The sequence below is a fragment of the Macrobrachium rosenbergii genome, chromosome 46, assembly GCF_040412425.1.
Source record: "Macrobrachium rosenbergii isolate ZJJX-2024 chromosome 46, ASM4041242v1, whole genome shotgun sequence".
Classification (NCBI taxonomy): Eukaryota; Metazoa; Arthropoda; class Malacostraca; order Decapoda; family Palaemonidae; genus Macrobrachium; species Macrobrachium rosenbergii.
Genome location: NC_089786.1, coordinates 3,680,001 through 3,704,402, shown reverse-complemented (window position 1 = coordinate 3,704,402; position 24,402 = coordinate 3,680,001). Strand labels below are relative to the sequence as shown.

At 36.0% G+C, this 24,402-nt stretch overlaps 1 protein-coding gene across 4 annotated transcripts in view; it reads right to left on the bottom strand.

The window, feature by feature from the left end:
- The window catches only part of LOC136830175 (uncharacterized), a 152,042-nt gene that overhangs the window by 4,903 nt on the left and 122,737 nt on the right, over positions 1–24,402 (bottom strand). The window contains exons 2-4 of one of the 4 annotated variants that reach the window (XM_067089435.1): positions 21,952–22,330; positions 643–1,523; positions 395–509 (exon numbers count right to left, since the gene is read on the bottom strand). In XM_067089435.1, coding sequence (XP_066945536.1) covers positions 395–509; positions 643–650 — 123 coding nt within the window. In that variant the 5' untranslated portion in view covers positions 651–1,523; positions 21,952–22,330. Of the gene's footprint in view, positions 1–394; positions 510–642; positions 1,524–11,650; positions 13,042–21,951; positions 22,331–24,402 lie in introns of those variants that run through there. The other 3 variants (XM_067089436.1, XM_067089437.1, XM_067089434.1) reach the window with 3 other exon arrangements.

Sequence of the window (24,402 nt, the reverse complement as noted above, 5' to 3'; positions counted from 1 at the left end):
GAAGAAGAAAAAGAAGAGGAGGAGGAGGAGGAGAAGGAAGTTATTGGCTTATTCTGACTTTGAAACAGTTCTCCAATGTAAAGGCCTGAAGGAGGAGGAGGAGGAGGAGGAGGCGGAGGAAGTTATTGACTTATTCTGACTTTGAAACAGTTCTCCAATGTAAAGGCCTGAAGGAGGAGGAGAGGAGGAGGAGGAGGAGGAGGAGGAGGAGGAGGAGGAGGAGGAGGAGGAGGAGGAGGAGGAGGAGGAGGAGGAGGAGGAGGAGGGAGGAGGAGGCGGAGGAGGCGGAGGAAGTTATTGACTTATTCTGACTTTGAAATAGTTCTCCAGTGTAAAGGCCTGAAGAAGAAGGAGGAGGAGGAGGAGGAGGAGGAGGAGGAGGAGTTATTCCTACCTTGAAATAGTTCTCCAACGTAAAGGCTTCAGCCTGGAGTGGTCCATTTACACCCAGGTCGTTAAATAAGAGTAACACTATTAAGAACCACCATCTGAGAAGAGACATTTTCGTCCTACAATAAAAAAAAAAAAAAACAAAAGAAGGGTGTTAGCTGATGTAAACAAAACATCTAAACACATTATAAATTACTTTCATGGCATTAATATTTGGCAATAAAACAACTGACTTGATCAAATGCAACTTACCAGTCCATCCCTTGAAAGTAAATATCAGCCTCTTCATTAGAATAAAGTCATATTTATTGTCATGATGTCATTAGCTCAAGCATGGTTGGCAAAACTGAGGGCGATTCTGAGTCCCTGGTCTAGTCAGCCAGCAGGAAGACAAACGCCTGGAGTTCTCAAGGACAATGTTCTTCCAAGGATGTTGAAAGCAAGTTTTCAGTTCTTCCAAGGACTCTCAAAGCAAGGCGTTTTTAAAGTCTTCCAAGGATGCTGAAAGCAAGGTATTTTCAATTCTTCCAAGGATTCTCAAAGCAAGTTTTCAATTCTTCCAAGGATGCTAAAAGCAAGAAGTTTTCAATTCTTCCAAGGATGCTAAAAGCAAGTTTTTATTTCTTCCAAGGATGCTAAAAGCAAGTTTTCATTTCTTCCAAGGATGCTAAAAGCAAGTTTTCAATCTTCCAAGGATGCTAGAAGTAAGTTTTCAATTCTTCCAAGGATGCTGAAATCAAGTTTTCAAGTCTTCCAAGGATGCTAAACGCAAGATTCTAAGATTCTTCCAAGGATGCTAAAAGCAAGATTCCAAGATTCTTCCAAGGATGCTAAACGCAAGATTCCAAGATTCTTCCAAGGATGCTAAAAGCAAGATTCCAAGATTCTTCCAAGGATGCTGGAAGCCAATTGTTATCAGGAGCCTTACAAGGATGTTAAAAACAAGATGCTTCCAGTTTTCCAAGAATGCTGAACGTGTTTCCAGGAGACTTCCAAGGTCGTAAAAAGCAAGGCTCTTTCAAAAACTCCTCCAGGGGTGCTGGAAGCAAGGAACTTCCAGGGTTCTTCCAAAGACTTGGAAAGTCAGGTGCTTCCAAGAGCCGGACGCTCAAACGTCACTCCAGCCGGCTTACCTGTAAGTGTGATTCTTATATTAGTCAAGATTTAATGCTTTGCTGCGAGTCTAACTGCTCATAATTCTGCTTAAAATATTAAATAAATAAATAAACAATGATCTGCTACTCTTCATACATTGTTAAACAATGATTTGATGTTAAACAATGATTTGACATTCTTTATGCATCCTATTAGTTACACAAACCTATACCATACCAAAAAATTATTCACTAAACTTTTTAAATAATGTCAGTACAATCTGACACTGCCCATCATTTAGGAAAATGAAGTACTGAAAAAAATGGCTTTGTAAATATTTTTATTATTTAAGAAGTAATAAAGCAATGGATTGGAACATGGCTGACAATGTATCCGTCTTGACTGCTTGTAATGGTCATAATTATTTCAGTTCTCTGTACATAAGTTTATAACAAAGCATCAAGGATAAAGCTAATAATGAATTCTCTCATAATAACTAGAAAATCAGAGAGAGAGAGAGAGAGAGAGAGAGAGAGAGAGAGAGAGAGTCGTATTAGCATTTTACATTGCGGTTACGTCGATTCCCTCGCCACACCTTTGCATCTTTACTAAGCATTTTCCACCTGTTATTCCTCCCCACAGGCCCATTCCAGCGTCCAGCGAACACGTGACCATAGGGGAAAACTACTTTCTCTCTCTCTCTCTCTCTCTCTCTCTCTCTCTCTCTCTCTCTCTCTCTCTCTCTCTAGGCACATGTTGTGGCTCGAAGGGACATTGTTGTGATTATGTCTCTATTCGCATTGGCAGAAGTATTATAAAAAAGTAATCTCTCTCTCTCTCTCTCTCTCTCTCTCTCTCTCTCTCTCTATATATATATATATATATATATATATATATATATATATATATATATATAAATGTAGATAGATAGTCAGATAGATGGAGATATAGACATATGGAACCATTTTACAGGTAACTAACTAAAACTTTCTTCTTATCCGAATTGATTTTAGGATAAAATTTCTAGCCCAATGCCCTTCCCACACCCTGGTTACGACACACCACCACAGGCTAACCACCAGGTACCTCCTATCTCCCAACCACGCCCGGGAATCAATCCCGGATCCTGGGAGAGGTGTCATGACAACTATATCAAAAATCTCTCGACAGTCCGAAACGAATACTTTTAATATCATTTGATGAAAGTCGAATCATTTTTCAATATTTTTACTAAATATGCCTGTTTCTCTTACTATTATATACTACAACTGTTAATATTACTACTAATACTCATTATTATTACTACATATAATAATTCACAAAAAAAAAAAAATCACTCAAACGTTGAAATACGAACACGGTCTCTCACTATTTTGACTCCCAAAGGAAACATACTCTCAGGTCACCACAACAACCGTGTACAAACAAAAGACTTTTCTTAGCCTCTTCTCCCAAGTATTGCAGAGAAAGTAGCACCCTTATTCTTCTTCTACCCTTCTACCATGAGCCTTGTAGTAGAAGGAAAGGGGGAGGGGGTAGGGAGTGGAATCTCCCCTAGAAGACACCCCTCAATCAAGCGGACAACTACCAGAGAAAACGTCTTGTTTAGAGTTGCCCAGAGCCGTAGACGTCTAGTTGCATAGATTCTCCTACAAGCTATTTCCTCGAATATCTCTAAGATAAAGACTTTTATTTTTACGTTTTTCTTATTTTAACCTGTTTAATTTTCTATATTTTCCAAGTTTAGGTCTTATTTTATCCACTTCTATATTTAATTGTTTACTTACTTCCATAATTTACTCCCTGTTAAGTAAAGTATGCCTTAAAACGAAGTGTCCACCTGAACTTTGTTGAAAGTTCCTGATTCTAAATCTTAGCAACAGCTGCTGTAAACAATGAGATTCTTTGTTAACGAAAGGATCAATTTCAAGGGTAAGAAATAACTGAGGATCGATAAAATCATTCTTGTAAGCTTACTGTAATTTAGTCTTGCGCTGCAGTGTCCTCTACTCAAACATTCGAGAAATACCTCAATTCATTTTTCTCAGAATCGTAATATCAAAGGTTCTGGTAATCAAGTCAATGCTAAGTCATTATTATTAGTATCACTATTATTATTGGAGAAATATAATCCACAATCGTAAGCAAATAGTGTATCTGAAATGTCTGAATTAAGACTAAAACAACTCTGTGCTTTTCTAGCGCACGCGCAGACGCAATCTTCAACCAAAGATGGACGCTGAGCAAATACACTCCTCCGCTCCCAGCTTTATCTTTTTTTAATACATTTTTCCATGAGCTTGTCTGTTTAGTGGTTTAGTGCAGGGGGCTGGGGAGAGTGATGGCGATTGGGGAGGGGCTAGGGGAAGGGAATTAGACCTTTTAAGAAGGAATCACTCTCTAAAGTTCTAAGGAATTCCGAAAGAATGGCAAGAATTTCTACTTTTCAGTGAAATATGATAATCAGTGATCCCGTTTATGCTTATCTGCTTCTTGTTCAAGAGGTTATTACATATGTATGACAGGATATATTAGAAACTGGTGAAGTTAAAAGAGCATATGTCTACAGGGCCAGTCTGGATGCGACTAAAGAAGTGAGTCTAGACATAGAGCTCCCAAAAGCTAATTAACATTCTTTCAAACCCAACAACTTGCGTTCCAACCCAAGAATCAACATAACCAATACCCTTCCTTTCTCTCTCTCTCTCTCTCTCTCTCTCTCTCTCTCTCTCTCTCTCTCTCTCTCTCTCTCTCAAGTACACTTGTAGAGGATACAGGCCTTTCACTGACACGCAAGAAAGAAGTAGGCTTATTGTACACCCGTATACTGTTCCGAGAGACTTTCTTCAGTAACAATTAATCGTGCCTGTACAGTGTAGGTATATGTAAAACACATGTACACACACGCACAATAATTATACACAAACACACAAATACATTAAACAGAAAAACAAAGTATTTTTATCATTTACATTTTCGTTACAAAGTAAACTTTACAATTACTGTACAATTCTCACTGAGGTTTGAGAGATTGACGCCAAGCAAATACAAAAGCCACTTGATAATCAGTATCCTTATAGTTACCAGCACTAAAGGATAGAGATAGTATAACGTTTACCCAAAAATATAAATTGAAAATTTGTCATTAATATCTTTCTTTGCATTTTCCTCTCTTTTTTTAATAATGACTTGCTGTTTTATTTGCAATGTTGACATACAAAACTGTTTTTTGTTTTTGTTTGTCATTCTTAAAAGTCAGTACTAAGTCTGTGAATATGGAATTGTTTTTATGAATTAAAAAGAAGATCCAATCCTACAACTGCCAATGACGATTTATTTAGGCCTACCGTAATTATGTTTTGACTTCTGGTATGGAATCTCTCTCTCTCTCTCTCTCTCTCTCTCTCTCTCTCTCTCTCTCTCTCTCTCTCTCTCTCTCTCTCTCTCTCTCTCTCTCAGGCGATTTTTGTTAATTTTAGACATTCGACACTTCAAATCTTTCTCTCCTTTGTCCATAGACACAATATACAGTGTATATATATATATATATATATATATATATATATATATATATATATATATATATATATATATATATATATATATATATATATATATATATATATATATAAAATCAAAACAAAAGTGATATGTCGATATACGGTCGATTATTATTATTATGGAAGGCCGAGAAAGAGAAGAAATGAGATAAGTTATAATATAGAGTAAGGGAAAGGGACGGGAGGGGAGGGGGTGGGGTTATCCCCCAAATCACCTCCTGTATCAAAACAAAAGGACTTAGATGGCAAGCCCTGTTTTTGTATCGGGAGGGGGTTTTGGCTGTAATTCTTCACCATAACCTAATATTGAAATATACAGTACGTATTTATGTATAAAAATATAAAATATATATATATATATATATATATATATATATATATATATATATATATATATATATATATATATATATATATATATAATAAATATATATATATAAATATAATTTATGTATTTATATATTACATTATATATATATATATATATATATATATATATATATATATATATATATATATATATTTACAGTATATAAACTCGAGAGCTGTTACTGATGATGATTATTATTATTATTATTATTATTATTATTATTATTATTATTATTATTATTATTATTATTATTATTATTATTATTTATTCGCAAAGATAAATTCCACTGCATAAAATCCCCATATACGAAAAATGCATAAAATAATAAGAGAACAGAACTAGAAAATCAAATAAGAATTATACTTCCATTCCCATCTCACATAATCAGCTAGGAGAGCGAAATGGTGTCAAAAGATAAAGGTTACCTTGATGACCTGACCTGACCTGCCCTGAAGCCATGTGGGAACGTTACCCGAGAGGCACCAGGAATTTAAATGCACCTTCCTTATCTGTGTATGTTAAGATGTGATGGGCAACAGCCCATTATTGTTTCTCTGTCTGACATGTTTTTGTCTCTCTCTCTCTCTCTCTCTCTCTCTCTCTCTCTCTCTCTCTCTCTCTCTCTCTCTCTCTCTCTCTCTCTCTCTCTCTCTCAGGTCTACAGCGAAACAAGCTTTACCCAAAATAATTTATTTGACAAAATCTAGCATAACTCGATTGCAAGAAATAACACCTGAAGTAAAATGGAATATTAAAGTTCCCAAAAGATCAATCAAATTACAGTCTGTCATTTAATTAATTAATGTCAAAACACTGTAACTCGCAATAGGTCAAAATAAGTCAAAGTCCAGGGCATTCCCAATGAGTACATCTTCAACCTCTTTCTCAGCGAAGCATCTGGAGAAGTCAAATAAATCCCTTATTAACCCAAACTCCACAAAAATAAAGATATGAGAATTCCTCTCATGTTACTCATAAAGTATACACGATACAATAAATGCCTGAAAAAAAAACAATATATAAATGGAGAAAAACAATCTACAGTTTGGGAAATTAAATGTGGGTCCTACCTCCAAACAGCAATGTTCACAGTCTTAATCGATAAATCTTGAACCACAGAGTCATCACTGAAGACTTTTAATAATGTTCAATGTTGGTCTTCGAATGCTCCTTTTTCCATATCTAATCCCTTCACACACTAGGACTCTGCCCAAAAGAAACGCACATACACACATTTCCACCGGAACCTGGACATTTCCAACGAACGCACTCACGAAGTCACGTGACAAGTTCCCAAGTCTTGAGAATACCTGACGTAACAATTTTACTTAATTAGGAAATGCGTCAGATAACTGAACATCCTCTCAAGGATTTTGGGAAAGTTTTCCTCCACACTTGTTAATTAAACATTTACTGTGTATCGTAATTCATAACATACTTGTTACCTATAGACTTTTCATGATATATATATATAGTTATATATATATTTATATATATATATATATATATATATATATATATATATATATATATATATATATAATATATATAATAATTCCAATGCGGAAAAAATATTTACCCTACAAAGTTCAGCAAAGAATACATACAACCACAACTGAACCTCAATACCTTATCTTATAATCGGCTTGTAAATATACCGACAGAAATAATATCACTGTCTAAACAACAACAAGTACATTAAGAAGGGACCCTACAATATTAAATCCACGTCGTAACACCAATGTCTTCGTAAAATTTAAGTCGAGAAAACTGACAGCATTGTTATAGAAAACTCAGCCCAATGACTAGAAGGGATCCCAGAGTCTATTTGAAAGAAGAGGATAATGGGAGATGTTTCTTAAGACACCCTACGTGTTGTGGTTTCCTGCCGCCAAATGAATCCTTTCTCCTCGGGGCCGAACCTTCAATTCGGTCGGGAATGTGACAATAATAACGATAATCATAATAACGATTTGTGTACTGTTCACAGCTCGGGTTGAGGTGATCGTTACCTCCTCGAGGTAATGGTGGGACTGATAAGTGTTTGAGTACACAGCTCGCGATTGTGGATTTCTCTCTCTCTCTCTCTCTCTCTCTCTCTCTCTCTCTCTCTCTCTCTCTCTCTCTCTCTCTCTCTCTACGCATCATTAGTGTGTATGATCGTAAACTTTAAGAAGGGAATATTGTGTAACACACACTCTCTCTCTCTCTCTCTCTCTCTCTCTCTCTCTCTCTCTCTCTCTCTCTCTCTCTCTCTCTCTCTCTCTCTCGGTCAGTCTGTTTATAATACAACAGTAGTTTAACCATCGCTTACAATTGTGTATCTCTCTCTCTCTCTCTCTCTCTCTCTCTCTCTCTCTCTCTCTCTCTCTCTCTCTCTCTCTCTCCACAACGCCACCCTCGGCTGCGACCCGTCACAGTCGATTAGCCACCAGGTGTCTGTTTCACTGGTTTTCAAGAGACGTGTAGTAGGTTTAAATGATTTACCCAGATCGCTTCGTCCACTTCCGGCCTCATGAGGGCCCTCTCTTGTGTAAATTTGAGAGAGAGAGAGAGAGAGAGAGAGAGAGAGAGAGAGAGAGAGAGAGAGAGAGAGTCAAACAATATTCCCCCTTTAATAGTTTACGATCATGTGCACATATGATGTTCTAAGAGCGAAAGTTTTAATGAACTCAGAGAGAGAGTTAAAGCAGTATTCCCCTTTTGTAGTTTACGATCATACACATTAATGATGCTTAGAGAGAGAGAGAGAGAGAGAGTTAACCAATATTCCCCTCTTATAGTTTACGATAATATGCTCATACGATGTTCTGAAAGCGAAAGTTTGAATGAACTCAGAGAGAGAGAGAGAGAGAGAGAGAGAGAGAGAGAGAGAGAGAGAGAGAGAGAGAGATTGTAAACCATATCACTCATCCATACCATCCTCACCCCAGCACGCAAGTGGTTTCGGACAAGACCGCTAGAGGCGCCACAAGCCTCTCTCCTAAAAGTGGCTATATTCTAACTACTTGCAAATACAAGTTATTTAAGCAATATATGACACTTTCCCACTTTCATAGTTCTCTTTAAAAAGTCTAAATTTCCATTTTGAGTTTTTTTTAATAGTATTATTTGGCGTGCAAGATGCAACTGACAGTGTGTTTAAAAGCACTTTCTCTGCAGTAATAAATGAAGTTATAATGTAAAGTTTCCCTCATTAATAAATGAAAATATTCTTCTGACCAATAGTGTAATGCTCTGTAATGCATAAGAGGCTTCGTTGATCTGTAATACACTATACAGCATTTTGTATATTTCAGTAATTTAATGTCAAAAACATTAGTAAATAAACAACGAGAATAGATCCAGATGCCAGTAATTACAATACAGTGTTTTGTATATTTCAATGGACTAAGAACAGTAACAGTGAATAAATACACAATTCAAATACATCTACACATTTCTATAATATACACACGCAAAAACACACATGCACAAAATTACACCAAATTTCATATTCCCCCAAGATCACAAGAAAAAATTAAAATACACAAAAACCATCAGTAATATACAATACACATTCAGAAACACAAAACGACACCGGAAACAAAACACATACACAAAGATACACATTTTCAAGAACACACACACGAGAGCACAGGACAATCAACGATACACAATACACATTCTGAAACGAAATACACAGGAAAGAAAACACATACACAAACACTTTCAAGCTTTCAAGAACATACGCACGCAAGCACGCATGCGCGCACAAGCTAACAGCACTTTCGCTATCATACCCCTACAGAAATCTGAAGGTCACCTGTCTCTGATAATCTACAACGAAAGGATACTGCGGTCAGGTGCGGTTTCGTAGTGGGTAATTGGTTCATTATTTAGGCCTTGTAGCATTCTACGTACCATACATGTTTTTAATGACATTTTCTACTTAAACAAGTAAAAAATGCGCCGAAGTTTCTTCGGCGCAATCGAGCTTTCTGTACATCGTATAATCAAGGCCACCGAAAATAGATCTATCTTTCGGTGGTCTCGGTATAATGCTGTATGAGCTGCGGCCCATGAAACTTTAACCACGGGCCGGTGGTGGATCGGCCTATATCGTTGCCAGACGCACGTTTATGGCTAACTTTAACCTTAAATAAAATCAAAACTACTGAGCCTAGAGGGCTGTAATTTGGTATGTCTGATGATTGGAGGGCGGATGATCAACATAACAATTTGCAGCCCTCTAGCCTCAGTTTTTAAGATTTATAAGATCTGAAAAAGTGCGGACGGACAGACAAAGCCGGCACAAAAGTTTTCTTTTGCAGAAAACTCAAAAAGCGATATTGTAGAATATTTTTAAGGACAGTCTACAAAGAAATGCGATATCGTAGAATATAAGAATCTACAAAAAGTGCTACTTTTTCAGGAAAATCTACAAAACAGACAATATTTTTCTAAGCTGGAACCTAAAACAAATACGAATATTTTAGGCCATGAAGAGACATTGCCCACAAACAAATTCGACACCTTAGAATATGAGAATCTACAAACAAGTGCTTTGATTTTCAGGATAATTTTTAAAAATAACTATTTTTTCCCGAGTTACGATAACCTACGTCAAATACGACAATTTTAGATCATGATAAAACACAAACATTTAAAACTGTTTTAGGACATGACCAACACACAAATATTCCTTTTTAATGGCATGATAATTCATAAAAAACCAAAGTTTTAGGACATGATTAAATATAAAAATACAGTTATTTTAAGACATGCCCAACAAACTAATACCCTTTTTTAAGGACAAGATAATTCATAAGAACCTAAAGTGCTTTAGGACATTATAAAATACAAAAATAAAACCACTTTAGGGCATGACAAATAAATACTCCTTTTCAAGGACATGATAATTCATAAAAATCTAAAGATTTTAGGACACGATAAAACAAAAAATTAAACATTTTAAGACAAGGCCAACAAACTAATACCCCTTTTAAAGAACATGATAATACATAATATACTAAAGATTTAGGACGTAATATTGAAAAAGAATAAAATTATTTTAGGACATTACCAACAAACAAATACTTCATTTTAAGGACATGATAACTCATAAGAACCTAAAGTATTGTAGGACATGATAAAATACAAAAATAAAACCAATTTAGGACATGACAAATAAACAGATACTCCTTTTCAAGGACATGATACTTCATAAGAACCTGAAGTGCTTTAGGACATGATCTACAAGCAAATAAGACATTTTAGGACGTCGCAATCTACGAACCAACATAAAATTTTTTTAAGACCAATAACCGGTCGGATTTAAAAGACCCCAGAGGATTTATTGGCTGTAAAATGTGGTCTTAGGTCTCTCTCTCTCTCTCTCTCTCTCTCTCTCTCTCTCTCTCTCTCTCTCTCTCTCTCTCTCTCTCTCTCTCTCTCTCATATTTATATACATTTGCTTGCTTTATCAGCAATTCATAAAGAAATTATTCAAATTTTTCGTAATTTTAATATAAAACCTTTATTTCAAAATAGTATAATAATAATAATAATAATAATAATAATAATAATAATAATAATAATAATAATAATAATAATAATAATAATAATTAACGGCCATATGACACTCTACAGTGCAATGTGTTTATAAGGACCGGAAGTCGCAGCAAAGGCATATTAGGAATAATTGTACATTTGTTGCATTTCTCAGGAGAAATTCTTGAGACACCCAAAAAACCCTTCATTATTTTCAACAGAAAGTTGATGCTGTTTTGTGTCGTCAATGCTTTAGTGTTTTTTGTGATATATTACTGTTTGTTTTTGTATGTTATTTGTTTGTCATTTATCTTGTTTCTGTTTTTCTTATTTTTGTCCTTCGATTTTTCTCTCTCTCTCTCTCTCTCTCTCTCTCATATTTTATATATATATATATATATATATATATATATATATATATATATATATATATATATATATATATATATATAGATAGATAGAGAGAGAGAGAGAGAGAGAGAGAGAGAGAGAGAGAGAGAGAGAGAGAGAGAGAGAGAGAAACAATATCACAAGAAAATAAAAAAACAGAATTAAGATAAATAACAAATAGATAACAAAAATACATAGATAATATATAAATTACATATATATATATATATATATATATATATATATATATATATATATATATATATATATATATATATACGTGAGTGTTTGTGTATGTATTTGAAAATCTCACCTTAAGTTTTCTCACAGAAGACTTTGAAACCCTTTTCCTCACGTCCTCTTGAAGCGTGTTTACAAACACACTAATTTTCTTTTTTTATCACCGACGGTCACATTGCTGCTATCACCATTCACAAATGAAACATTTATTTCATTGCTTTATTTCATATCCACACTTTCGTAAAATCCCGTGTTTTCTCAGGAACATAAACAAACGACTTACAACGACGTTTAGAACAGGTGTTATCCAAAGCGTTGTCTCTGCAAAGCAAAAACCATTGAACTAGTTTTCTTCTAATCACCGGTCGAGAACCATTTGTACACAGCGCGTCAGAAATCGTCTTTAGGATACATTCTTCATATTCTTGATTTAGTTTTTTAGATAGTTTTCTTGCTTTGTTGCAGTATGGTAATTTTGATAGGCCTAAGATGACGGTAAAAAAAACTAAACAGCTCTTAGCAGTTCAGCTATTTTTTTTCTTCGGTCAGAGACATAAATATAAATAGCACACTATTCTTGATATAGTCTTTCTTGCTCACTTGTCGTATGGTAATTTTGATAGGCCTATGAAGACGGTAAAAAAAAAAAACTAAAAGCCACCTTTTCAGTCCAGCTAGCTTTTCATCTTCTCTCAGAGAGACGAAGTTACAAATAGCGCACAAAAAAAACCTCTTTCAAGAACATAATCGGTCTCTGATAATTATATCTTTTCAAGTCGACTATCGTCTCGTAAGCTGGCGTACGGGGGCCAAAAAGCACTTCCAAAATTCGGCGCTGGTCCCAGCTGACTAGACTGTCTGGCTGAGTGACTGAGTGACTGAGGACTGAGTGAGGGAGGAACGCAAGATCGCTGGTGGCGTTCCCCAGGACGTGTAGCTTGAGAATGCGAGGAAAGGCAGACGGCGGGAAAGAACGCCGGGCGTTTGTTTGTTTGCGCGTATGTGTGCGTATGCGTATGTGCAGGGGCGAATGCCAGTGTGTGTGTGTGTGAGAGTGTGCGCGTGCGTACGCGAGACGTCTCAGGTATACGCAAGGGAGAGTGAAAAAGAGAAGGTGAATGAAGTTAAAGGAGAAATTATAGGGTCTACCCCCAAAATGGCCCTCAGCTGAGACCCTCAGAAACTCTCGATCAATCAGGAACGATATATAAAATTCTCAATCTATCTTTTGGGATGAAGTTGCTAGCCTCACGCCCTTCCCCACACAAACTGCAACCCATCACAGTCAAATAACTAACAGGTACTAAATCAAGGCTTACGTCAACAGAGGCACCAGAATTCTCTGGAGATCTGCTGAAGTCGTTTCTCCCCTACTAGGATCGATCTCGGGTCTCTCTCGCTTGTGAGGGAAGTATATAACCGCTGGACCACTGGAACCTTTTTATCTATAATGGTATACGTATGAATAATGGTCCTTATTATCAACTGGTTAGGACATTCCCTTCATTCAAGAGAAAACCTGGGCCCATGTTCCTGCTGACCTAAGAATTAGGTTCCTGGGACCTAATTCCTGCTAACCTAAGAATTAAGTTCCTGGGGCCTAATTCCTGCTAACCTAAGAATTAGGTTCCTGGGACCTAATTCCTGCTAACCTAAGAATTAGGTTCCTGGGACCTAATTCCGGCTAACCTACGAATTAGGTTCCTGGGACCTAATTCCTGCTAACCTAAGAATTAGGTTCCTGGGACCATGTTCCTGCTAACCTAACAATTAAACAATATTTTATGCTTAGTTGAATGTTGTGGGTCGCAATCGGCATTGAGAAGACAATGGGGTTAGCAACCTCATCCCAGACATACTAGTTGAGAATTGTAAAGGTTCTTTTTCTCCTTTCACATTTACATTCGCAACGGCACATCTTTGCAAATTGTCAAACTGGATGACTCAGCGTTTGACCATCCTGATGGTACATCCCTAACCGCTACTCTAGTAGCCCCTAAGGGACTCCCTCCCCCCTCTCTACCTTAGCCCCTAAGGGACAATGCTTAACCGCAGAGGGAGGGAGGGAGGAGGAGAAGAAATTACATAAAGTGAAAGTTCGCCGCCTGAAAAAAAAAACGGGAAACAGCAGAAGGCAAGTGTCATTAGAAGTCTCTCCTCCTTCAGCAGTGATGGATGAAATGAACGGGACGAAGAACTGGCCGATTTGCATATTCTTCATCTTCTCCTTTTCCCAGTGAATGCCGGGAAGGGCTATTAACTCATGAAATGTGGTTATCCAATCGTTCACTTATCGCGACATTGATATTTCAGGGCAATGAAGAATAATGCATCTTGGGAGATTGTCCCTCTGAAGGCGACATCATCTTCTTGTTCTTGTTCTTGTTCTTCTTCTTCTTCTTCTTCTTCTTCTTCTTCTTCTAATAAAGAATGCTCATTAACGACCTAATGGCCGTGGTAATAAATTGCGTCATCAGCGAAGACAATCGACAATCACAGAACGAATAGCGAAGATTGATTAATTAGGTGTCATCAACCGTCATACGAACAGTGAGGGCGGAAGAAGATCCCCTTGTAAGCAAGCGACAATTTCCTTTCCTCCGTCTATTGAAATATTACGCATTATTAGTGGCTAAAAGGCTTAATAGGTCATTCCCAAGAATATAAATAACACTGCATCCTAATCAGGCAGCCCTTTGCAGTGAAAGTAGAGAGAGAGAGAGAGAGAGAGAGAGAGAGAGAGAGAGAGAGAGAGAGAGAGAGAGAGAGCATCCCGGAATGTGGCATGACTCCAGAGGTATATGGGGATAATGGCCAAATTGGTGTGTGTGTGTGTGTATGTATGGACACTTTCCACCCTTCCCTTATCAAGGGCTCTCTACCTCCTTCAGATTAAGACAGCTGGGTCCTGTCCTTGGTTTCGAAAGCACCCTGACTGCCACTTGACTGGGCTGATTGGTTTCGAAAGCACAGACACTGACTCTTGACCTGACAAAAGAAAGGTCATGAAGAGCAGAATGTGAGTCTTTTGTTTTTTCTGAAATATATTTAATTTTAATAAAGGAAACTAACTCCTTTGCCTTACCAAACAAATTGTACAGGAAAAAGGATTAAAATATTAATGATAAAGGATAAAAAATTGAGAAAAATATGAAAAAATAATGAAATGTTTGGATAAACAAAGAAGTATTTTAAATGACATCAAATTTCATCAGATACATCAGACTATTATTGTAATTATATCATTTTTTAAATATCTCACAATATCCAACCATTCCTAACCGCTATATATAAAGAGAGAGAGAGAGAGAGAGAGAGAGAGAGAGAGAGAGAGAGAGAGAGAGAGAGAGAGAGAGAGAGAGAGAGAGAGAGAGACAAAAATTCTTGCTCGCGAGTTCGTGTGATATTGTTCTTTGTGTTAAATACAAATTTCTATTCCTGTTATAGAATTCGGCATTAATTTTAATTGCGGTAATAGGACGGAGGAGGAATGTTGGTTTCCTATTTTCTCCTTGTTCGTTCGGCCTGATGACAGGGTTGAAGTAGAGCAAGTAGAGAACAGTGGTTTAGAAAATATATATATAATATATATATATATATATATATATATATATATTTATATATAATATATATATATATATATATATATATATATACACACATATATATATATATATATATATATATATATATATATATATATATATATATATATATATATATATATATATATATATATATATATATATATATATATATATATATATATATATATATATATATGCCTTCCGTATAACTTTTGTGGTGTGGTTTAAGTAAGATAACTTAAGAACGAACGAAAACAAAATTTGATGAATCTCGACACACATTCATTAGCTGACGCTCTCGAGATTCCATACTTTTAAGAGAAATTGGATCACACCTGGCAATTCATTTATTTTTCTTATTTCCGGTAAAAAAAAAAAAAAATCTTTAGTCGGAAAGGAAATAATTTCCTATCTGTTATTATTTTTTTTACTTTATTATATTTTTAATTTCTTGATTCCTGTTTCTTATCTGTTCAACTCTAAAACCAGAGTTTACAATTTTGAAAACTTAGCATTGAGAAGACCTTACCTTACAGACCTTACAATTCGTTCAGGTTGCCCCAGGTCCCTCAGTGTGAGGCACCTTTGATGTCTACCAGAGAGTTGCTAACGCATCTTCCGGTATATTTTGCATCTTCCAGTCTTGGATGGTCTGGGATGCATCTTAGATATTTGTCGAGCTTATTCTTAAACACATCTACGCTCACTCCTGTTATGTTCCTCAGATGAGCTGGTAGCGCATTGAATAGACGCTGCATTATCGATGCTGGTGCGTGGTGGATTAATGTCCTGTGTGCTTTCCTTAATTTTCCTTATTTTTTTATTAATCTTATGCTTGCTCTTTTGATAAATTTAGTTCCATGATGTTTTGTAATTCCTTCTATCTGTTTCCATGCTTGAATTACCATGTAGCGTTCTCTTCTCCTTTCAAGACTATATAAATTTAAGAATTGTAGTCTTTCCCAGTAGTCAAGGTCCTTAACTTCTTCTATTCTAGCTGTAAATGAAAACTTATTTGTGCAATATTGTGTGGGTACCAGAATTGCAATAATGGACTACGTGCGTCGTTTATAAAGCATAATCATGTGTTCAGCTTTTCTAGAAGAACAACATTCCCATTTTTGCTTTGCATTTTGCCAATAGAATTGCTATTTGATCATTGCATAACATATTCTATTCAACATCACACCAAGGTCTTTAACTGCTTCCTTGTTTGTGATTGTCTCATTATTAGGTCCTTTATATGCATATAGCATTCCTACTTTATCACCATAGTTCATTGATTCAAATTTATCAGAGTTAAATACCATCCTATTTATCTCTGCCCATTTATATATTTTGTTTAGGTCTCTTTGAGAGAGAGAGCAATTTCTCTACTTATTCTTGTGTCATCTGAGAAACTTCTTACTACTGAGTCCTTAACATTACTGTCTATGTCTGCAATCATAATCACAAACAGCAATGCAGCTAACACCGTACCCTGTGGTACACGGATATTACCAGTAGCTTCATCCGATTTCTCATCGTTTGCAATCACTATATTTTGCAAAAATTCTTTTATCCATCTTCCTACTTTGTCAACAAGTTATGTTTTCTAATTTTTTTCGCTAATATATTATGATCTACCTTGTGCAAAAGATCTGTATCTTTTTCATTTATCATATTTTTATATATGCTTTCATGGTGGACTAACAGAGTACAAAACCATGTTGTCCTATATTGAGAGAGAGAGAGAGAGAGAGAGAGAGAGAGAGAGAGAGAGAGAGAGAGAGACCAGAGAAGAGATGTTGCAAAATGAAGAGAAACAGAAGAGAGAGAGAGAGAGAGAGAGAGAGAGAGAGTCACGTACACCAACACTCAATTACGAATCGTAATTAGATTCAAAGTATAATTATGCATATTTCGAGTGAAAGGCTGAAGTCGTATCTTGTACAGAGTGTACAATTTTGTACAACGAGTATTTAGAAAGTCAAATGACTTTTATTATGGGGACTTTCACCCCCCCCAAAAAAATAATAATAATCAAATAAATGAAAACCGTGTATCCGGGCTTTCAGGGTAACAGGATATAAATATATATATATATATATATATATATATATATATATATATATATATATATATATATATATATATATATATATATATATATATATATATATATATATATATATATATATATATAAACCACTGGTACCTATCGTAGATTCTGTAAGCAAATTTAACATTCTAAGTTTTTTTATGATTTCCAAACCGCCTACAAAGTCGAATTTCGAAATCAAATTCAATTATAAACGAAGGAGAAATAAATTAAAACATTTATCTTACATATATTATTGTGAAGAGAAATTTCCTCTTTGAGAAGCCAAAAGTATTATGAAACAAAGTGGATACGAACGAAAATTGCACGAAGTTCGTGGCTTAACACATTTTATGGTAATTTTTCAATGTACAAGCCCAGAATGTTTAAGTGAAAAATAATTGGTTATAAGTTTTAGAATGCCAATCAAATAAAACGGTCTACGGGGCGTATACCAATCAAATAAAAACCGTATAAGCCCAGGACAACCTGAATAATTTAGCGTAGTTCAATAGAACACAACCATTTGCTGGAACGCCTGTGAAAAGGAGGTATTATTGTTTAATATTTACTTTAATAAAATGAAGTAATCATTTATCAATAACGTATAAAAATACTTAAAACACTTACAGAAAATAAGTAACATCACAGACCAACAGGCAACTTAAAACCTGCGTAAAATCAGTTATAATAAAAAACAAACGAAAAGTAATCACAGCCCGCAGATGAAAACAGGCTTTTGAATGAAACATGACGTCGAGCTTTCTTCCACTCCCCCCCCGCCTCCCAGCAAGGAGCAGGAACCCTATTGTCTACTTTACTCCTACCGCTACCGCTACTATCCTAACCTTTCCAATATAACAGCCAAAAAGGACGGTAGAGAGCGATAGTTATCGAACTATTATAAGTGCGGTAGTTCCTCAGCTATGCGGCTGAATTCCGGTTCTGGCCGCCATCCCCCAATCAAGCCCCTAGTGGCCACTAGTACTAGGTCCAGATTACAGGTTCCGGTATACAACAGCCTAAAAAAAGGGGAGGATGTTTTTTTTTTTTACTACTACGTTCACTTTCTCCCGTCAAGGTTACGCGTTTCAGATGCAGGGCATGAATGGAACTGGGTGTCATCTTCTTTGACTCCCGTATAGGAAAGGAGGGATTGGTATGTTGCGTTTGTTTGTAGTAGTTTTCACGTGGCCTCGGTACGAATTGGACTTGAAAACTTTTTATAATGCTGCTTTCCTGTAGCTTTCACATTACAGGCTATAGTTTATTGGACACTGTCGCATTCTCTGTCTCAAGAGCAAAAAAAAAAATACCGTAGATTTAGCAAACGATAAAGGCGCAGCAGATACGAGTTACCAAATAGGTCTAGCTACATCGTGGAGCAACCTCTGTACATCACTCCCGGGCTTAGCGAATATCTTCACAGTTTAGTGCTGAAACTTTCTCGCAACAGGCTGTAGTTTAATGGACACACTGCTTCATCCTCTCGAAAAGGTGTAGATTTAGTAAACGATAAATCTTGACATAGGAGTGACATAATGGGTCTATAGCCACATCTTGGAACAACCCCTATATACCACCACCCCCAGATTTAGCGAAGTAATATTTTTTACAGTTCAGATATGCTCCAACAGCCACATCTTATCGTAAGTTTTTGTAGGATTAATTCAAGATAGGAAAAAAATTACACCCTTTATATTTAGAATCCAGTAGGCCAATAAATCATCGAGGCATTTCTCGGAAGAAATTGGGTGAATAAATAAATAAACTGAGTTAATAAATAAATAAAGAATTCTTCTTATAAAATGCTATGTCTATTTTCCTCCATACATTAGGCCAAATAGCTTTTGATAGAAGTTTCTATTCTTACTTTTCTCACCAATACCGGAGAGTTTCTAGCATAAAGCTTCACTTTACAGTTGGGTCTGTGTGATGGCAAGGTGTTTTGAAGTAAAGAAGAGGACTGGAATGCCCCCTCTGAATTCGAAAAACCAACCGAGTGACCAGCTGCTAGCTTAGAATAAAATATGATTTTGGTAGTGAACACTGCAGTTTATTTAACCGGTTGTCAGGGAAAATGGTCGAACATTGAAAAACTACGTAGTTAAGAGACCCATTGATTGTTCTACACCAACATGACGTCGCAACTAATAGATATAAACCTATAACGCTTGATAAAAACTGCCTCGTAAAACATTCGCAAAAACAAAACAAAGCCATAAAAATAAACACAAATAAAAATCGCAAGATCACAAACCCATGTCAATTCGATTACGAAAAACATTTCCTCTCGAGTATCCTGAAAAGAGAATCATTATTCCCCTCACGGCACTGTGAAAGGAAACGCCCTCTCAGGCCTCTAAAGTCAGGGCATCCGCTCACCACAATGCAGAGAGAGAGAGAGAGAGAGAGAGAGAGAGAGAGAGAGAGAGAGAGAGAGAGAAAGTCTATAGTACTATCTTGGGGTGGGTAAGTGACCGTTGAATACGATCCGCAGATACCATCAAAGAAACGTTATTTTTTTTTCAATGGGTAATCTCATCTTCTTCCCACGGCTTGAGATAGGAAAGATGCAATGCCTGCAGGTGACTGGGTTTGAATATGGTTGGAGATTCTAATATATATAAAGCGTTTCGGTCACAAACATTGTGATAGTAGTTGAGTAAATTGAGCAAAGGTTGATTTGGGATGGATAATTGCTTATTTGAGATGCAGGAACGTAAACACACGCAGGATTAGCAAAGGTTGAACTTGGATGAGAGAATTGCTTATCTAAGTTACAGTATGTTCACACACACATATATATATATATATATATGTAGTCAGTGGCCTTGGCTGAATATATTGTCACGACTATTTAGTAACATATAAGCATGTGTGTGTGTATGTGTGTGTGTATATATATGTTTGTGTGTGAGTGTGTACTCAAGACAGTATAAAACATACACAATCAATCACCGAGTATCACACTGCACGAGCCTCAGGAAGAAATGAAAGCATCAAAAGGAATAATTAGAAGATGGGTTTCTCCTTGGCCCCAGCCCCCCCGCCCCCGGAAAAAAATTAAGCTTTACAAATTCCTAATGTCATCCCAGGTAATGAGTAACATCACTGACTCCTGCAAACAGAATGCATATGTTTTTGTAGGATTCGTAGGACATATAGAATCCTTCGAACCTAATTACGTCATTCGCACTATACTACAGCTATCAGGAGACGTCTGAGCACAGAAACCAAGGCGCTGTCTTCCAGTTCACAGAGAAAATCAGCCATAGGCCTAAGTACGAAAACACAGACCTAATTCATCCACAGTGAGCTGAGGTAATCAGCCATAGGCCTAAATGAGGAAACACACTCTCAGACCGAAATCATCCACTATAAACCAAGAAAATAAGCCACAGGCCTAAGTGGGGAAAAAAACTATCAGACCGAATTCAGCCACATTGAGCCAAGAAAATAAGCCATAGGCCTAAGTGGGAAAACACACTCATAGACCGAATTCATCCACAGTGAGCCAAAATTACATCGTCTTATGATAGCTGAGATTCTCAATTTCTTCACAAAAGACGCGAATTAATGAACAGACGTCAGACAATAACTTATTGCTTTCACAGCATTAAAAAAAAAAAAACACTAGCACATGGCTGCGCTTTAGCTAACAATAACGAATGCAGCCGCCATCAACGAGTGACAAATGAACCAGAGAACAATAGAGCAAGGGAGAAAAATGTCAACAACAGCGAAGAATGTCACATATGATTCTTTGAAGCTACTTTTTTTTAGCGGATTTACTCTCTCTGGCCCCTTCTACAACAGAGAGAGAGAGAGAGAGAGAGAGAGAGAGAGAGAGAGAGAGAGAGAAACATACATACGAGAGAAATCATACATTAATTATAAAAAAAGAAAAAAACTATCAATAGTCACATAACCATTGAGAAGTGTTTACAGGGAATTAAATTTGTTCCTTCCCTATCTTTTTAGGCTTAAGATACTCCTGTTGCTGTATGACGCTGAAATAAATAAAACATCTGAAATATATAAAAATAATAATTAACGCTAAAATATATATGTATATATATGAAACTGTTTTGTTTGTGGAAAAACACAGCCAAACTGGACACTTAACTTGTTAAACATATCGGAAACAGAATGAAAATATGAGAGATTAAACGACCATAAAAAATGAGTAAACATATATTCTGAAAAAAAAGACCTGTCGAAAGCTTTATGACACCTTGGCTTTAAAACAACAAACAACCTTCCCTTAATTTAGAAATGAAACTTTCTCCTCCTAAGCTGTTGACATCCTGGATAAGGGTGGGGGCGGGGGCGTGTGCACGTGTGTGTGTATAAGTGCGTAAGCACTTGCTTAAGCAACTCACACTGGCGTGACAAATGAGAAAGGCTTATTTGATCCAGAGTGAGATAAAAGTCTTATTTGAGATACGCTATGACGCCATTGCCCGGGGAAGGATTCCACGGTTTGTCATGAGAGGTTTTTCAGTTAGCTCATGCGTCCTGTGTGTCCCAACTTGGCGCCAAAACGAGAAGAAGAAGAAGAAGAAGAAGAAGAAGAAGAAGAAGAAGAAGAAGAAGAAGAAGAAGAAGAAGAAGGAGGAGGAGGAGGAGGAGGAGTCTTTAAATGACGCAAACTCCTCCAGTTTGGTCGGTCTATTCATCAAGCCATTTTGAAAACGTACTTACACGGTGAAGAACATTCGGTGACATTTGTAAAACGTTTCATCTTCCAGATAATTCCTTCCCCTTTTAGTAAACAACACGACGAGGAAGAAGAACGCCTAAAGGGAAAGTTGATGCGATGTATTTGATATCGGAAGTAATCTCTGGCGTTTCCCAGCGTTCCAAGGGCTCTTGAAAAACCAGTAAATAAGCCCAAAAGTTCCGCGCTTCCTTCCTGTCGTAAGAATTTCGTTGCGTGTCCTCCATTTGGCAATGCCTCTGGAGTAACGCCATGCTGTTTTCTGCTGCTTCTTTATTTTTTCTTGCAGAGTGTTAACCCTTTTTTCGTGAGAGGAATCTTCTACTATTATACACGACAGTGACATGAGCACGACGTCAACACCTGTATTTAAAAGGAAGGGTGAAAGTTAGGTCTGGTCTTCAGTGCTATAAAACTTAACTTATAGCAATCGCCATTGTACACAAGATTCTGTTTGACATTTAACAGAGTTAGTGCCTAGCTGTGAAAGGTAAACATTTACCATGCAATACTTTCTTTTACTGAAGAAAGTATTCTTTAGTAAAAGCTTTTCTAAGATGGTATGTCTATACATACGTTCACAATGAATCGTGGATGAATAATAATAATAATAATAATAATAATAATAATAATAATAATAATAATAATAATAATAATAATAATAATAATAATAGAATCGAAATATCAAGCAGGAAAGGACTAGGCACTAGACCTACATAAAGTAAAACAATTTATATACAAACATCACCGTTTACAATGAAGTGGAAAAAAGTGTTTAGTACCACTTAACGACACAAAGCCTTCTGTGAGCTCTCCACCACCCCATACAATGCAAGTGTCAGCCCCTGCGTTAAGTAGGTGGTGAAAGTGAGGACGTACAGTATAAGCAGGGACAACAGTGGACACGTGATGGGCAAAGGTGTGCATACAATTGCCCCCTCCATTACCATAGCTGGTTTTACATCCGAAGGGAAATGTAAATAGATGATAATGGTAACTACACTACTACTAATATATATATATATATATATATATATATATATATAGAGAGAGAGAGAGAGAGAGAGAGAGAGAGAGAGAGAGAGAGAGAGAGAGAGAGAGAGAGAGAGAGGACAAAAATCAGGACTGAACAGGACAATGACATTTAGCATCGCCGTCTATCTTAGCTATCGTATATCAGGAGTTCATTATACAACCGGAATCCATTACTGGCATAATTCCTTGCTTTAACTAACAACCAACAACGACAAAAAACAACTAACAACAAAAAACAACAACAACAAAAAACCAACTACAACAGAACTGGGAAAAGGTGAACGGTGTCGAGTTGTGTCGACTTTTTTCATTTTCTCTTTTTCTTCCTCCTATTCCTCTTTCTCTGTCGCCTATTCCTCGTCCTTATTTTCTTCTTTGGGTCCTCCTTTATCTCATCTTCCTCATTGTATTCCTTTTTTTTATTTTCATCTTTCTTGTCGTTAATAATTATCAAGATACAATGTCATCATTTTAGATATAATAATATATTCCGGAATCAGACCTCTTATTCTTTCATTCGTTATCTTTAATTTCTCTGCTTTTTTTCTTCTCTTTTACTTCTCTATCTTCCTCTCCTTTTCTTCTCATTCTTCTTCTTCTCTTTATTTTTTATTCAGTATTTTATTGCATCTCTTCTGAAGATTTCAGAAGTTTGATTGGTGTGTGGATATATGTATGTATTATGCAAAGTATGCATGCATATATATACATATATTTATATTATATTCATATTTATATGAATATAATATATATGTACATATATATATATATTTATATATATATATATATATATATATATATATATATATATATATATATATATATATATATAATGATGACGGGAAAACAACTACTTAACTAAAAAAAAAAGCCAAAAATTCTAAAAGAAAACATATTAAACAAGACCAAGAACCTTCTTAAACATGTGTGAATATTAAAAAAAATAAAAAAAATATCACTGTACATAGCATATGGTCTCCACGCAAGCAGTAACCATATGCGCGCGCGCAGGCTCACATTTGCGCATGCGTGTTTTAATCTAGAGAGATTCATTAGAACGTTTTTGTCGTTGTTATACATTCAGACATTTACAAAGGCATCATTTAAGTTTTAACACCCCGATTTCCCTAACTTTTTAGTATACGTATGTGTGTGTGTATATATATATATATATATATATATATATATATATATATATATATATATATATATATATATATATATATATATATATACAGTATATATATATACATATATATACGCACACATATATGTATATATATAAATTTCTAACTCACATCAGGATCGAACCCAGGTCTTTCAAGCGAAAGAGCAGACCGCTGCCAACCAGGCCACACAGCGGTCTGGTCTTTTATTTGAAAGACCTGGGTTCGATCTTG